The sequence below is a fragment of the Chenopodium album genome, chromosome 12 (assembly GCF_948465745.1).
Source record: "Chenopodium album chromosome 12, dcCheAlbu1.1, whole genome shotgun sequence".
Classification (NCBI taxonomy): domain Eukaryota; kingdom Viridiplantae; phylum Streptophyta; class Magnoliopsida; order Caryophyllales; family Amaranthaceae; genus Chenopodium; species Chenopodium album.
In genome coordinates, this window is record NC_137845.1 from 50,887,666 (window position 1) to 50,900,640 (window position 12,975).

Genomic DNA, 12,975 nt, shown 5'->3' on the forward strand with positions numbered 1-12,975 from the left:
TATTTTTTACCATGTCATATCCTCAATTATGAGGAAATGGGTTAACTCCAACAAGCGGTGTACATTCATGATTCCCTTAAACGTTATGGAGCCAAATTGAAAGGCAAGGGATTAAACTCCTGAACTTGCTCACAGTCCTAGATCACCACATATCCCTGCCATGTCCATGTCAAAAAGGCATTAGAAGATGAAATATCATGTGGACGTAAGCAAATATGTGATGCAGATGCAGATAGAAACAAAGTGGTTGTGTGTTTACACATACTGATCATTTGCAAATTCTCGAGAATTTCACTTCCTAGGAAGAATAAAACTGTTTGGTGTATTAAGTCATGATAGGTGTCTGTCATCTTAATAGAAAATCATACGATTCAAATCAGGCCTCTGCATCAGATGGAAGCACAAAGAAGCTTCGGAGAAAATTTTGTGCAGCAGAATTCCCCCAAAAGTCTGTAATTTCGGGTGGTGAACAAAGAAATTTGTTATTCCAGTCAAGGATAGTTTGGCTCGTAGAGTTGTAGTAATACACGGATTGACAGTCAGTGCCCAAATCTTGAGGAGGCAGGAGGAGACAGTGAGCCACCTGCTGCTTGATGTTCTGAAGCAAAAAATTTGGGGTATATTATAATATTATTCCCCTTTGTGTTGATACTGGACAAATGAATAAGCTTTCTCTATGGAATTGGTGTAATTCTGTGATAAGTACAAACAAGGATAAGAACCGGTGGTGTATATTTTGGGTGATTTAAATAGTAGGAATTTTGAAAGATGACACAGCTGGAGAAGAATGCAATACATGGAAAGAGGTAGCACATACCCCCAGCAAACAGACATAAGTTCAATTCAGATGCTACCACTTTCAATGAAGGTGCTTGTGCCGTTGGTGCTGTAAAGAAAGATTGTGTTGGAGATGGTCACGTAGATGTTGCAAGGGTGCTGACAGCCTGTCATGGCCTTATTATTTCCTTTGAAGCTGGACTCCGCTATGCCATACTTGTAATAAAATGCATGTATAGCCATTTTAAGTAGGCATCAATTCTAGACTGTATCGTGTAAGATATTGTTAAGCATGATGCTAACTTTAATTCTTGCTCCTAGTTTTGCATGTAAACTGGAAATGGTAGCTCATAGTTAAGCAAAATTATTACGAAGATTTGGGATTGTGGATCAAAGTTCCCAAGAATTTGGATAGTGTGATTTGGCAGCTTAAAAGTGAATAAAAAAGTAAATACTCGCTAAATAAAAGTGGGACTTGATTGTATAAAAGGGAATGAAGTAATCCATAAAGGTAAAATGAGACTTTTATTTAGAGGAAAAGTTCTAGGGAAAAAAAAAATGGAACTTTTATTTTGGGACAGAAAGAGTACTAGAATATCCCAGTTGATCACCCAAAGAATCAGCTTAACTAGTGAATACATATATTGCATCAACTTTTACATATACACTGAAAATGTACAACCCTACTGCTAATAGAGCAACTTATTCTGCAAACCAGAGAGATTGCATCGATGTTAGTGAATTCATCGAGACGTTCCACAGCCCACCACCGTTCCACAGTAATTGCCTTCAGTTGTATAAACCATACTTTACAGACTGACCATGTCCGAACCAAAAGAATAAGTATGAAAGCAACTAAATTTTTGGGACTCAGCTTTAACCAATGTCGACAAATAGTGAACCAAACCAATAAGCTTTTCTTTTCCCTTGCTTAAATACAAATATACTATCTGCATCACTCTACACCTTGGGCTAGAAAAAATAATAAATTTACAGGTTAGTACGTGTTTGTCAGTCAGATCTCTCAAGTTCTTCAAATCTTCTGGTCCATTCCCGTTCTTCATAGTCTTGCTCATCTAGACCCTTTTCTGTGCTGTATACAATCCTCTCCTTACCAATGAATGTTCTCTGTGCCATGTCCCTAGCACTCAAAAGCTGAATGATAATCACGTTAGCTTATGAAAAATAAAAATTAAACAACAAGTTAATAGTAATAATCACGTTAGTGAGCCAAGAACTAGGAGGCAAAGCTAAACATGCAAATTAACACAGGAGCTTAGAACAGGTGAAAACTGAAACATAAAATGGCCAGATATAGCTCTGCAGAAGCAAATAAAGTTGCAAAAGTAATGTTTTGATTGCAACTTAAGTAAGAAACACAGGGTGATATGTGCTAGATCAAAAGACTTCACAAAATCTAAAAAAATAGTAACACCTGAAAGGCCTTTACATACTCATTCCGTTCTCAAATAATATTCTTGTTAGATTTGGAAACACGTATTTTGTAAAGTGCGGTTAGAGTGCAAGGAAAAGAGAGTTAGTAGAAGGCTCCACTTCACATGGGTTGAGTGAAATCTTTTCAATTTTAGTAACAAGAAGATTATTTAAAAATATCCTTAAATAATACGGAGTAAATGGAATATAGGCCGATTATTTGTGGCAATACAAATTCTAGAACAATCCACCAAAGGATCCTAAATCACATACTCCCTCCATATTTTATTCGTATTTTACTTGCTCCACTTTTCTTTTGCAGCCATATTTTGTTACTTGCTACATTTCCTCCTCACTAGTGATCCCCTTATATTATATTTTGATAATTTTCATATTCTCTCTCCTCCCACTTATACTCACTCTTGCTTTTTCAGATTTATTTAATTTTCAACCAACCCCATTTCCAACCAACCCCATTTCCATAATATTTTATTACTTTCGACTAATACTCCTAAAACTCCGCACATGGAGAAATGGAGCAAGTAATAAAATACAGAGGGAGTAAAAATAAACATCTAATTGAACTAGGATACCTAACAATAATAAAAAACATCTTTTTTTACACGTTATAAAAGAACAAGTAGAACCAAGTAGAACTAATAAAACATTAAAAGGATATGACTTATCCTAACTAGACAACTGGCCTAGCATTTTCCTAGAACGTCAAGCGTCTTTTTACCACCTAATTACCCTCACATCATAATAGACATATAACTAATATAACCAACCCAACACGACAACATATAGGTTACTCAAAAAAGATGATGACTTTGATTCTTTAGCAGAGCTACTCAAATTCATATCAAGGGGCATATCTGCATATGTAACCATTAGAATTTAGAAAGCACAAGCATACTAATAAAATCAACAACTCTAAGGCTATTAGTCTCTCATAAACATGAGGAAAGAGAGTTATCATTAGTAAAGACTTACAGAGAGGAAATCTACAACAAGGTTTTTTAATGTTGTCCATGACTTCTGTGAAAGTCAATATTGAATAAACGAGGCAAAATTGGCTCTTTGTTATTAATCTGGTAACTAGTATTAGGCCCAAGCAATGCTTCCGGTCAATACTTTGAAAATTATCTATAACTATACTAAAACAAAAGTTGTTGACATCATCAAGGTCCACATGGCAGAATATCCTAAATTGATCCACAAGGGCTATTGTGGTGTTTCTATAGAATAAATGGGGCTAGTGTGTGGCCCTATGCTGGCAGAAAAGGTTCCTATAGCAATTAGCAAAGCACCTCATCTCATAAAACCTTTAATAATCAGCAAATTTAGCCAAATTTCACCTAATTTCCACCTTTAACAAAAAGCAAGATACCAAGAGTTCCTAGATAAAGTATAAGAGCTTCTAGATAAAAATTTGTCAAGAAGATGCAGAAACACTCCCACAGAAACATTCCTAGAGGTGTCAAGAAGGATCCAGCATAGAAGATTTAGAAAAACTTCATGAAATAACTAGATCTTCCACGTTAAATGATAATTTCAGCAAAACCATCTAGCAACGACATAAAATTCAATAAATATTATGATTGAACACGTGCACTGGAAAACTTACCTTGCGTCTTAGAGAAAGATCGGGTGATTCAAGTGCCCGAGCTCGTAGTTTTCTCACTTGATTCCGTTTTTCTATTTCAGAATTTTTCTTGAGAGTCAAAAACCAGCGAACCAAGGGTATTGCAAAGAAAGAGCCAGCATAAACCTACAAAGTTTACATTGAAAACAAACATATACTATTACAATAGATAATTTCTCAGATCAACAAATTTCACTCAAGCAGATTTACTAATGTCAGGTGTAACTGGATCAACAAATTTCACTCAAGAAGTACTATAGAAGAAGATCAAGACAAACCTGAAGCGCAGGCAACAATGTCGAAGCTAATGAGAGGAATCCACTAGGTTTTACAGCCATGTCCCTTAATTTAAAAATATATTGGAAGACTAGAAGTTAGAAAATGAAAATTAATTCAAAGAAGAGAAAAAAAAATATTTTGATAGAGCCATACTTAAGCATGGTACTAAGAACAACCACTCCAAACAAATTAAGTCCACCCAATCCAATGACCATTGCTCTCTCGGCAGCACTGGTTTTGCTGCAAATATACAATGAAAAACTTAAATTACTGCTAAACAGGCAGGGTAAGGCATCAGGTATTCAGGTCCTCGACGCTAATGAAACATGCCTGAATTGCCACTTATTTTCTTTGAAGAATTTTTGTATACCATCCATAATTGATGATCGTTTCCCAACATACTCTCTCCTTCCAGTCCTTGCCGAGGAAGCAGTTCGCTGAAGTGATGGAAATCTGTATAATATGTTTCCCTGCAAAATGAACAGAAAAGTTGCAAGACAATTAATAAAATACCATAAGTCCAATGACACTAATGAAACCTACACCTAGCTTGGGTTATGCAAGACATCACATGTATTAATAAAAGGTATGTTCCTTCCTACTTTAACTCTTTTATTTAAGGTTCTTTTAACTCTTTTATTTAACGTCTTATAACTTTTTTTAGAATCAGGATTGCATTCAACAAGCAACTGCCTTCTTTCAATCTAATTTATCTATCCAAGTAATCCAACTTCCTAAATGCTGTCATTTCTCTCTTTGTCACCATTGAAGTTGTGAAATACACACATGGTTAAGTCCCAATGCACCGTCTACAAAAGAGAGTTAAGTCCACGGTTGCAAGAGAGAAAGAGCCCCAGAAAGACCAAGTAAATTAATCCATCCATACCTTTTAAAAAGTCTGAGATAACTTTTATGAATAGTGTTTGGACAATTATACCCTATAAAATGTTTATTTACTTATTTGCCCTCATTAATGCCAATTGCCTTTTTTTTAACTCTTAAGAACAGTGTACAGACCTTTATTCCCCTAAAATAATATTTTACATACTTTCTCTCATTGATGTTGTCTACAACTAAATTTGCAACATCAGGCCAAACCGAAATAGCTCCCCGGACATGGTTAGCTATCATGGTAGCAATTTTATAAAAATAGCACAGCTAAAATGACAAATATAGAGTAATAATAAAGGGAGAAGACAGCAATATGAGTTCACAATTCAAAGTTTCAAACCTCTTCATCTACTTCTGGCTGACCATCAAACCGTAGAAGCACGGGCAATATATACGAGTCATCACTCTGAAAAGACAACGATGGAAGCTTAATCATCGACAATATGGTAAGTAGTAAAAGTTTATCTAGATAGACAAACAAACGCCTCAGCAAGTTAAAAAATTCACTGCATGTCTTCATGTGCTCAAAGGCTCACTATTTTACTGAATAAACAATATAAGCATATACACAACTTAGGCAACTATTTAAAAAAAAATTAAAAAACAAAGCCTGGAACCTATTCCCTTTTTCAGATGATAAGCAGACAAAACCACTGAGAGAAGTTTTCAACATTGTAACTCTGCCACCTAAACAAGTATTAAGAATTTTAAACTCGGAGAATAGGGCTTGCAAAGATAGTAGTGAAAAAAAGTCCAGCTTCAAGAAAAAAAACTGGAATATAATTATAAGAAACCATTTTTTGTTTATTGGTTGGTTTGGCTGTTCGAACAGCTGAGTATGGATCTCAAGCCTTTTCACTAGAGATATCTTCTTTACTGTAAAAAAGGTGTTCTGACTTTTGAGTTCAGAGATAAATTTCACATGCCGAAGTCCCACCACATCTTAAACAGTCTCTTCCCTTCAAATTTCCCCTTCTTATCTTTCCCACAATTACCTTTCTTTGTCAAGATTTTTTTAGTTTAAATTCCATACATGGCATTCAGAAGGCACAGCGTACACAGCAAGGCAAAAATATCCACCCAATCAATTCCAGCCTCCGACTTTGATCTCGTTTCAGAGTTTCCATGTATTCTATTCCTCTTTCCATTCCTAACATTAAAGACTCTTACTAGAAGTGTACAACTATATTAAGGTACTAATGACTGTTTGCCCGAATAACTTTTGTAACCAAATGATATATATGCAACAGTGAATCATTTTGATGGGGGAGGTAGGGAAATGAAGGAAGATGTATGGCTGTTTGCCCAAATAATTTTTGTTAGCAAATGATAAAAATGCAACAGTGAATCATTTTGATGAGGGAGGTAGGGCAATGAAGGAAGGGCAAGAACTGTATTGATAATAGAGTTTCCATGAAGCAAAAAAAGAGAAATGTTTAGGAACATATGATTTTCAAAGTTTTAAAAAACAGAATTTAAGGTTTCTAATTTGAAGGTCCTGATTTTAAGTTAGATGAATACAGATAGAATAACAACTTTCCACTGACAGGAACATGATCACGCATGGCCATTTTGATTACATGAGCCTTAACTATTCAGGAAGAAACTATTTTCGGAATTAAGTGTCACCATAGCAAAAATTTACAAAAATCCAGTACTCAAATAAACGATACTGGAGATTTCATTTTCATTATAAGTGCTATAATAAACAAAATGTAAGCATTTAGTATTCAATGTCTTTGTTTGCCTGAGATATCATTATTTCCACTAATTTAATTTTCTTTGTACTTCTAAAAGCTTCTTTCATAGATTCACCTTAAATTAGAAATTTGGAACATGATGCATGTCGAGATTTTATCCTGCTGGCAGCAGCAGCAGCAACAACAACAAAAACAAATATATATAAAATAATAAAAATAAACAACTTTATACTCGTTTAAGAGCACCCAGGAACCAACCTCTTCTTCTGTCAGCACATCCAGATATGGTGCAAGTTCTTCAGCTGTAATCACTCCACCATTTGCCGCTATGTACTGTCCTATCTGCCAAAATCATTAAATTGAAACATTAAAGCAGTAATAAGATGATCACATGAAAACATATTTACATTAAATGAAACAATTGGACTAGCATATATTTTGACTTTTTAAAAAAAGATCAGTATACCATCAATGCAAAAAGGAAGCTCAGGATAGTAGAAAAATTGAAGGTTGAGTCACAGGCAAAAGGGTTAGGTTTTGCAAGGGCAGAGAAAGAGGAAATGAAAATTGATAACAAAACAAAGCACTGAAGATCTACTCACTAAAAGTTCATCCATTAGTTTGCTGACTTGCTGGCATTAGTTCAACAACACTATATACTACGATTCATAATTCATATCATCATCGTGATCAATCTTGGCCACAAAACATGTCTTAACCACATTTTACAGGTTTTTGAGCTTACTGTAACCAGGACATTAGCCAGCAACAGCCTCAAACCAGCTGTGTTGTCTGTGAAAGTTGTTCCGTGACTGTTACCACGATTGCAACAGCAACCAAGATTTTTGTCCATGATCATTACTATGAGAAGATACTGTTCATTACCTATTTATCAGATGATTCAGATCTTATTAACCTTAAATCAGAGATGATTTGGGGTTGAGAACTAACTAAGCTGAGAAGGTAAACCCTATGACCTTAGTAGCTTGACCTCTTCTCAAATCAAGTCCTAGTTATTTGATCTTACATCAAAGATCTTACTTTATAAGTCATGCTGCTAAAGTGCTAGATGTATCCTCCACTGAGACAAGAAGTTTGACAGAATGTACTCTAAGATAACAGATTTTCTTTTAACTTTTTTAGTACATTCTGCTACTAGCATCAATCATTCACAATATATCTTGTAGACGTAATGTTTGGTGTGGTTGGTGTCTATGCAAATTCAGACATTCAGTACTAATGTCATATTTCATTAGGTCGATTCAGGAGCAACCTAACACAATGACATCTGCCATCCCATGCCTGTATACATTGACTGAGCTTCAGGTCATTATTTTAAAAATTAAAGAAGATAAAATTTAAAAATAGAAAGAGAGAGAGAGAGAGAGAGAGAGAGAAGGAAAAAAACACACTATGTCAGTTAAAAAATGAATTTCTCAACAATGAAACAAACATCACCCTTGACTTTAAAAACAAATTTATAAGATCTCTCAAAAAAAATAAAAAATAAATCCCCCCCCCCCCCCCCCCCTCTCTCAACTAGAACTGAAAGATTGAAGAGGAGCATTTACTAGTCTGACAGGAAGGAGTACCAGCTCAGAACATGGATAACACAGCATAAAGCTTTAGAAAGAAACTAATTACTAGATGCAATGCTAATATATTACCAGCTTCCACCTCTCTTCTTCAATTCCTTGGTTTGGATCACCATCACCAAATACAAATGAGAAAACCTACAGCATAGCATCATGTCAAATAATTTAATGCTCAAACCCTTCTCCCCCAAAACATAAAGATGAAATATTTTCCACTATCAGAAAATTGAAGCATTATTCTGACTCACAGACTCAATGAAGTTCATGCCTTCATTATTCCCTCGTCTTTGAGTTCTCCTATAGTAATTTATATCAGTGTACCTAAAAGGTAAAATGGAAACAAAAATCTCAAAGAAGTTTCACCAGAAACAGACAAGTCTGAGATTTCTAAAGATAAAACAGATAGCAAATATAAAGGGACATTCTCAGGGAAACTTCTCAAGCAATATACTTCTGCAAGAAAAGTCTGAGAATCTTAAATAACCAAAAACGGATGGCAATCAATTAAAAGAAAACATTGAGCCATGATCCAACGTTATTCTTGTTCAACAGATAGGAGAACAATAAAGTACTCCATAGCAATAAAGCATAATTATTTGAAAGAACAAATCTTTACCAAAATAAATCTGCTGGGTTAACAAAGAAGCTGATATTTGGACCCGAACCAAATGATCTACCTCCTCGCCTCTTACGACTGTCGTCTTCACTGTCAAAACCAGTATGTATAGGAAGTTTGTCAGACCATGGTACTAGATTTGGGTATGACGATAATATGACAATGACTTGTGGGCATAGCATTGAAAACATACCTTCCACTTGAAGCAGCTATAAGAATTGCTGTAAACACAAGAATAATTGAAGCAATTAATGTTGTCCCAAATGAAACCCTTATAAGATATTCAGCTCCAGACTGCCAAAAAAGTTAGCAGAGGTGTTGACAAAAAGAAAAAAAATCCAAAGAATAGACCTAAAAAATCATTTATTTCCATGATAATTAAAAGATGATAATACCTTCGCCTTATCAGCCCAGGGTTCAATTTTCATTCTGAAGGATTTACCCACAAGCCTTGAACGATAATCCTTTGGGAAAACATAGAGAACATCACCTTCATCTGATACCTATTAAGCATTTGCAATGAAAAACTGAATATCAAGACAAGCAAATAAGATGACTTTCACAAAATATTAGGAAAATTAAATTGTGGAATAGCTAGGAATATATCACACAAAAAGTTGAAGATGTACAATTAAATCAGTGAAAAGTACTTTCAATTGAACTCTCTAAATCAGCTATGCTGGGATTTCAGAGGACAAGTAGCAGTGCAAACTGCAAAGCATATAATCACCATCAACCGAACAGATAATTCATACTTACATCAACAAAACAGGTAATTGAGGATTTAATTAGGCAGTGAAATTTGCATCAAATGTGACTATTGTTCATACAAGGAGTGGCAAATTTTGATAAAGCAGTAAATATCTAGTTGTCCAAAGAAAACAAGAAATCAATAACACCATTTTAATACCTCCGGCTCCTTTAAGCTAAAGGAGTAATGTACTGGCATCGCCTTCAGGTATTCAGGCTAGTCACTTACCCACCCAGTTAAGAGAGTAATGTACTGACATCGCCTTAAGTAATAGACTTTACAAATTTTACTAACTGCGTTAATCAATTGCTTGAACTGATCTAGTCGATTGTAACCCGAACTATGACTGAAAAAGCTCCTTTGATATTAACTAGTTCATAGTCTCCTACCATCACTATGCGCGACTAGTGATAAACTGATAAATTGCCAGTCGTGCAAAGCAAGCGCACAAAATTTCTCCTCACAAATTATAGTTTTACAATCACCCATTTAATTCAATTTGCTATTTTAACATTATATAATGAACAGTCTTACAATTACAAACAACTAGCTGTAAAATATATATGCCAAATTTGAATATATCATTCAATCAAACATTCAAACTAACAATTTAACAGATTAATGATTACAATTAAACTACTAAAAATTAAATATACTTCAAATTCATGATTATACCTCTAAGAAACCCTCAGTATCAGCAGCAAGTGCTTGCAAAGCTTTCTGAGCTTCGTTCAATTTAAGGCCAGCTTTGCTAGCAACATCACCAATGGTGACTCTTCCTCCATTAGAATCAATGGCGTCCATAGCTCGCTTTCGAACATCGGACGGAAGTTTATCGCTCTCCACCAATTTCCCCGGCTTAAACGACGTCGCAACATCGATGCTACTGCTGCTAGCTCTAATAGTCCTAATTCTAACCCTAGAATTTCTCAGAATTGGCAATGGTAAGTTGAATTTTTGAAAGGAAGGATGGTGGTGCTTGAAGACGACATTAATGGCGGAAGAAGAAGAAGAAGAAATGGGATTGATTGAGAAGTTTCTGGAGAGAGAAAAATGGCGGGATTTGGGAGTTGAAGAAAGACAGATTGAAATCATGGATGTCATTTGAAAGGTTGAATGAAGGAGAAAAGGGTTTGGTTTACATTACAGGTTCTTTTGAAGGTTTATTACAAAGGTTGAGTTGTGTACTTGTTTTGGATTGTTGGATTTTTTGTTGGAAGTGTGATAATTTCATGATTTGGAGTTGAGTGGTTCACAAAGAGAAGAGTAGCCACCTTGAATCTTTTCATCCTACTTCAATTAGGGGTGGGCAAAAAACCGTAACCGTTAACCGATATAATTGGCTCGTTTACACGGTTAATTTACCGAATTGTTAATTTAAACGGTTATGGCTAACCGAACCGCTATATATAGCAGTTAACGGTTACGGGTACATTTAAAATTTTAAGCAAACAGTTAACCGATGGTTAATCGTTAAAATAAATATATATTGTTTTATTTAATTTTTGTAGGAAAATATTTAATGAAAATAAATATATATTGTTTTATTTAATTTTTGTAGGAGAAATATTTAATGATGCAATTTAATTTTCTAGGTTGCTGGTTTGCCAATATGTCATGGTCTCAATTTGAAGATGATAATTTAATATGTGTAATATCATTAGATTGTATGTCTTTGTTATGCTTTAAAAAAAACTTACTAATTAAACTTTGTAATGTATTTGGTTTATCAGCTTGTCTTCTTAATTGCAACATGAATTTTACTTTTTGGTAAAGATGAATTGGAACATGGAATTTTATTTTGGTAGTGGTTTACCTGTAACCGTTCCTTACGGTTATGGTTCGCATTTTTTAGTAACCGACATAACTATAACCGTACCGTTAAGACTAAACGGTACGGTTAACCTATTTTGCCCAGCCCTAATGTCTTCAATTATGGGTATGATATTACAAGTAACAAGGCTTCGATTCGACTCTATGGTTTAACTCAATTACTTATAACTCTGTATCAACAATCTCTAGTAGATGTGCGCACACACACACACACACACAAAAAAAAAAAAAAAAAAAAAAGGGTTTACATTAAGTAAAACATTTAAGATAAAATACTCTTTACTTTATAATTTATTAAAAAAAAATTCGATTAAGGTCATGTTTACTTCAACATATTTTAGATTGGAATAGAAAAATAAGTTCATATCAGATCAGAAAAAACAAGTTCAGTTTAGTTAAGAGATAATAAATTCTAACATATGGAGTATATTATCGTTTTATGTGCGGTTTTTATTGCTAAATACCTTTAATTTTGTAATGAAAAATTAAAAATATTAGTTATTAAAAAATATGCTACGCACATCATTACGAATCTAACTAGACCTAACTTAATAGATTTTTTCTTTATAAATTATCATACAAGCCAAAATTTGATCAAATCACTCAAGACTCGGTATCAACTATTTAATCTTCTTATTATAATTGTAAATGTTAATGGTCAAAGATCTAAGATCATATTCACTTCACCTTAAATTATAGGAGTACTTCGTATATTATTCAATCAATTAATTAAAGCCTTAATCCCATAAGTAGGGTCGGCTAACATAACCAAATTTTATTATTCCACGTAGTATCAACGAAATAATCAAATTTGTTTCATGTTAGCCGACCCCACCAAATTTTTATTTAGCAAAAATAATTTTAGTTCAGTAAAACTTAGTAAATTTAAAGAAGAAATTAAACAAAAAAAAATAGTAAATATAATTTTATTTCAATGCAGCAAAAAGAAAAGTAAAGTAAAGCGAACGAAGCTTAAGTGAAATTAAAAGGCGAACACTAAAAATAGGGCCACATTTAGAGCATCAACACTCGTGGTACAATTTTATACCACGGTGTAAATATTCATTCAAAATTTGCAAATTTTTACTACATTGGTGGTATAAAACTATACCATTTGATGGTATTGCTTTGGTCCCCGTGTAACCTGAACTAACCAGGTCATGCCATGTGGCCTGGTTATCATGTATTTTTTTATTTTTTTTTTAATTGCACTTTAAGAAAAAATTATAAAGTAGATAATTATGAAAAAATTACCATTGTTCATAATTTTTCAAGACCTACACATAGACACCCATATTGATATAGTTTAATATATTTTTTGAATTCGCTTTTTACCATCTAAATTGCTTATTTTATTTAATTAACTTTACAAATATTAATTAGCTATTTCCAATAATAAAATAAAATATAATTATAATTAAATTAATTGTATAATTAATACATATAGGAGAGAA

The 12,975-nt window shown here is 33.8% G+C and overlaps 1 protein-coding gene across 1 annotated transcript; it reads right to left on the reverse strand.

Annotated features, from left to right (window-relative positions):
* Nucleotides 1–1,276: 1,276 nt before the first annotated feature.
* LOC145570595 (uncharacterized protein At5g03900, chloroplastic-like) lies at nt 1,277–10,893 on the reverse strand. The gene is made up of 13 exons (XM_081629717.1): nt 10,364–10,893; nt 9,333–9,440; nt 9,131–9,231; nt 8,938–9,027; nt 8,570–8,642; nt 8,394–8,459; nt 6,985–7,068; nt 5,367–5,432; nt 4,466–4,605; nt 4,289–4,375; nt 4,135–4,198; nt 3,839–3,982; nt 1,277–1,932 (listed from the first exon to the last, which is right to left on the reverse strand). Exons 1-13 carry the CDS (start codon nt 10,790–10,792, stop codon nt 1,789–1,791), a joined length of 1,596 nt encoding a protein of 531 aa, XP_081485843.1. The 5' UTR covers nt 10,793–10,893; the 3' UTR covers nt 1,277–1,788.
* Between the last annotated feature and the right edge of the window lie 2,082 nt (nt 10,894–12,975).